At 55.4% G+C, this 4,254-nt stretch overlaps 1 protein-coding gene across 1 annotated transcript in view; it reads right to left on the reverse strand.

Annotated features, from left to right (window-relative positions):
* The window catches only part of LOC113981335 (zinc finger CCCH domain-containing protein 3-like), a gene marked incomplete at its 3' end in the record, with an annotated part of 11,059 nt that overhangs the window by 5,523 nt on the left and 1,282 nt on the right, over nucleotides 1–4,254 (reverse strand). Inside the window, exon 2 of the mRNA XM_027708682.1 lies at nucleotides 1,626–2,949. Coding sequence (XP_027564483.1) covers nucleotides 1,626–2,949 — 1,324 coding nt within the window. The remainder of the gene's footprint in view (nucleotides 1–1,625; nucleotides 2,950–4,254) is intronic.

Genomic DNA, 4,254 nt, shown 5'->3' on the forward strand with positions numbered 1-4,254 from the left:
GGAAAAAAGCTCTGAGATCAAGTCCAATCATTCCCACGGTATTCCAAGGTCACCCCTGATCCATGTCCTCAAGTGTCACATCCACAGGGATGTTCAATCCCTCCAGGGCAGCCTCTGTCAGTGCCTGATCACCCTTTCCAGGAAGGAATTTTTCCCAATATCCCACCTAAACCTCCTCTGGCGCAGCTTGAGGTCGTTTCCTCTTGTCTGATCCCTCGTTCCCTGGGAGTAATCCCAAATCCCACCTGGCTCCCCCCTCTTGTCAGGGAATTGTAGGGAGCAGGAAGGTCCCTCCTGATCCCTGTTTTCTCCCCCAGTTCCCTCAGCTGCTCCTGCTGCTCCAGCCCCTTTCCCAGCTCCGTTCCTTTCCCTGGACACGCTCCAATCCCTCAAAATCCTGGACCTGGGAACCCCAAAATCCCAGGATTTCAGGTGCCTCCTCAGTGCCCAGCACAGGGGGATGATCCATGATCCCTCTCCCGGTCCTGCTGGACTTCAGCAAGTTGGAGGGGGGGTCTCCAACTGCCAAAAAATCCAAACATTCCCAGCTTTTCCTGGCATGTTGCTCCGGAGTGATTTTCCCAGCACGGTCCACCCACAGTCAGTTTTCCCAGCAAAACAAGGGAAAGGCAAGGATGGAAACCTCTGGGAAAACACTGAGCAGAGGAGCTGGAAAACAGGAGCAGGAATCCAGGCACCAGATTCCCAATGCATTCCATGGATTACTGCATCACCCGGAGCAGTTTTCCAGGTGGAGAGAACACAGGGAGGAAAATACTGTGGATGGTGCTTCTTCCCGGAATGCTGAGCTCATCTCCCATTCCTGCTCCATCCCAGGACTTTACAGGGACAGACAACGATCCAAGACACTTCTCCTGTTTTTCCCAAGCCCCAAACACAATTTTATGGGAATTGGAAAATAAATCCAACAAAATGCAGCTTCTTGTGCTGAGAGAGGAGGTGTCGGAGACCTCGGGGAATCACAGGATCCAGCTGTGGATTCCCAACAGCAGAAGGATGTGGAGCTGCTGGAGGAGGCCATGGAGATGCTCCAAGGGCTGGAGACAGGTTGGGAGAGCTGGGAATGTTCACCTGGAGAAGGGAAGGATCCAGGGAAACCTTGGAGCCCCTTCCAGGACCTAAAGGGGCTCCAGGAGAACTGGAGAAGGACCTCAGACAAGGGATGGAGGGACAGAACACAGGGAATGGCTTCCCAGGGTTAGATGGGATATTGGGAAGGAATTCTTCCCTGGGAGGGTGGGGAGGGGCTGGAATGGAATTCCCAGAGAAGCTGTGGCTGCCCCAGCCCTGGAAGTGTCCAAAGCCGGGTTGGAGCAACCTGGGATAGTGGGAGCTGTCGGGGTTGGAATTCCATGATCTTTCCACTCCCCTCCCACCCAAACCATTCCATCATTCCAGAAATATAAATTCTATAAAACATATCAATTCTAAATATATAAATTCTAAATATATAAACTATAAATACATAAATTCTAAATATATAAATTCTAAATACATAAATTCTAAAGTTCCTTGGAATTCCATGGCCACAACTCCCACGGACCCCAGGGATGCAAAATCCAACCGGCGTTTTCCGACGGCGCCCGGAAAAACCCACGACTCACCCCACGTTCCCTTTCCTCTTGATGATCTTGGTCCGACTCTTCACTTTATAACTGGATAACGGGGCCTCTCCAAAGGATTTCCCGGCTCCGAGACCCGCGGCCGCGGCGCTCGGAGCCACGGGAGCGCTTCCGGGACACGGAATGTCGGGAGGCTTCCGGTGATCCTCGCACCTCCAGCGGAATGCCGACCTGGAAGTGGAAGGCAGGGCCTGCAGGCTGGAGGCTTTCCACTTGTATTTGCTGGGAGACATTCCCAGCTTGGATTGCAATCCCGATTTTTTCGCCTTGGCTCCCAAATCTGCCCGGGGGGATGTTTTGGCTCCTCTTTCCGTCCCCCCGAGGGCTTTCCTGGAATTCTCGGCTCGGGGGCTCCCCCACCTCCTCACCAGTCGGCAGTTTTTCCCGGGATTCGCCACCCAGGTGTAGTTGTTCTTGCGGAATTTCGGGGCTTTGCTGGAGATGGGAGACTTGGGAATGACGGGAAATCTGCTCTTGCCCGGAGTCGCCCCGAGCTGAGCAGGCGGAGAGGGCACCTTGGCATTCCCAAAGAGTTTGGGGAGCAGGGAAGCGTCCTTGGCATTCCCAAAGAGTTTGGGGAGCAGGGAAGAGTCCTTAACTTCCTCACAGCTCTGCCCCGGAGACGGCGGCTCCGCTTTGATCCGTCCCGAATTCCCGGCCGGCTCCTGCCCCGGGAATTCCAAAGGTTCCTGCGGCTCCGATTTCAGCGTCACGGCGCTTTCGCTGCCGCTTCCAGAGGGGGAAAAGCCGCTTCCAGAGGGGGAAAAGCTGCTCCCAGCCACGCTTCCAGGCAGACACACGGTCCTGGACGTGGAACTAAAGGATATGGACAGGGAAGGTCTTCTCTCTTCCGGGTACGGAGATTCCGGGATACTTTTCCCACCTCCCAAAGGAGCCACCGCCGCTTCCCGCCCGGAAAACTCCCCGGAAGCTCCAACATCTCCAGCCCTCTGTGGCACCTGGATGCCCACAACGATGTTCCCATCCGTGGTGAAATCCACGTGTCTCTCCGGCGACGATTCCGGAGGCTCCGGAGTCGGGTTGTCCCCGTAGCTCCCGAAAACCCGGGATGTGCCGGAAGCGCTTCCAACCTCCGAGGTCGATCCCGGCAGCCGGTTGTCCAGGGAGTATTTCTTCCTCCAGGAATGAGTCTGGCGCGGGTGGAAATTCCTGGGAGCTTGGAAATTCCTGGAAAACGCTCCCCTCTGGCCGTAGGCGGCGCTCCGGGGGTTGTTCCACCTGGGAGGCGCCGCTGGAAGCGGCCGCGGAGCATCCCCGTGGATATTCCTGTGGCTGTTGATGAGACCTGGGAATGAAGAGACAGAAGGTTGTGAATCCCGTGATCCCATGGGAATTTGGGAGCCGGAATCACGACAGGCTCCCGTTTGGGTTTGGAAAAGCCACGGTGGAAGGAAAAGTCATGGAATCGTGGAATGGTTTGGGTGGGAAGGGAGAGGAAAGATCATGGAATTCCATCGCCTTCCATGGGCAGGGATGGAACCCTCCCACTATCCCAGGTTGTTCCAAGTGTTCCTGGCCTGGGACACTTCCAGGGATGGGGCAGCCACAGCTTCTCCAGGAATTCCATTCCAGCCCCTCCCCACCCTCCCAGGGAAGAATTCCTTCCCAATATCCCATCTAACCCTGGGAAGCCATTCCCTGTGTCCTGTCCCTCCTGCCATTCCCAAACACAAACCCAGGATCGCTGAGGTTGGAAAATCCCTCTGAGTCCACGGAGTCCAACATTCCCACAGCGCTTCCAAGGCCACCCCTGATCCATGTCCTCCAGTGCCACATCCACAGGGATAATTCCCCTCGGGAATGGTGACTCCAGGCAGCCTCTTCCAATGCTTTACAACCCTTTCCAGGAAGGAATTTTCCCAATATCCCACCTGACCCTCCCCTGGCACAACTTGAGGCCGTTCCCTCTCGTCCCGTCCCTTGTTCCCTGGGAGTGATCCCAAATCCCACCTCCTGTCAGAGAGATCCCCCCAATCCTTCTTTTCTCCAGGATGAGCCCCCCCAGCTCCCTCAGCCATTCCTGGTGCTCCAGCCCCTTCCCAGCTCCATTCCCTTCAAGGAAAAACTCCAAGACTTCGCTGCTGAATCTCTCTGGAATCCACCACCCCTTCCCAGCTCTCTGATCCACTAAAAAAAAAACCACTTGGATCAGAAATCCCTCTTCATTCCAGAGGTTCTGCCTTTGTCCGGCCTCAGTGTTGAGAAAACCTTTCCCAGGAGTGATTCCCAAAGGATTTTTTGGAGCCTGGCACTTCAGGCAGGGAAGTTTTTCCTCCTCCTCCTCCGGAGCTGCCGGAGGAGCGGAGTCAGCACATTCCTCCTGGAAAAGCCAAGGACTGTGTTTTCCTGCCTCTCCTCCCTCCCCCACGTGGGATCTCCCAGAGGGAGGCAATTCCCAAATCCTGAGGGGGGGAGGTGTGGCCTCACAAACGAGGGAAAAAATTAATTGGAGGGATAAAAATAGAAGGAATTAAAAATAATCCCGGTGCTCTGCGGAGCTTGGGAAGAGCACATGGATCCACTTCCCCTATGGATCCACTGCCCCCATGGATCCACTCCCCCTATGGATCCACTGCCCCCATGGATCCAC

The sequence above is a fragment of the Neopelma chrysocephalum genome, unplaced genomic scaffold (assembly GCF_003984885.1).
Source record: "Neopelma chrysocephalum unplaced genomic scaffold, ASM398488v2 Primary Assembly neopelma1_96464, whole genome shotgun sequence".
Taxonomy (NCBI): Eukaryota; Metazoa; Chordata; class Aves; order Passeriformes; family Pipridae; genus Neopelma; species Neopelma chrysocephalum.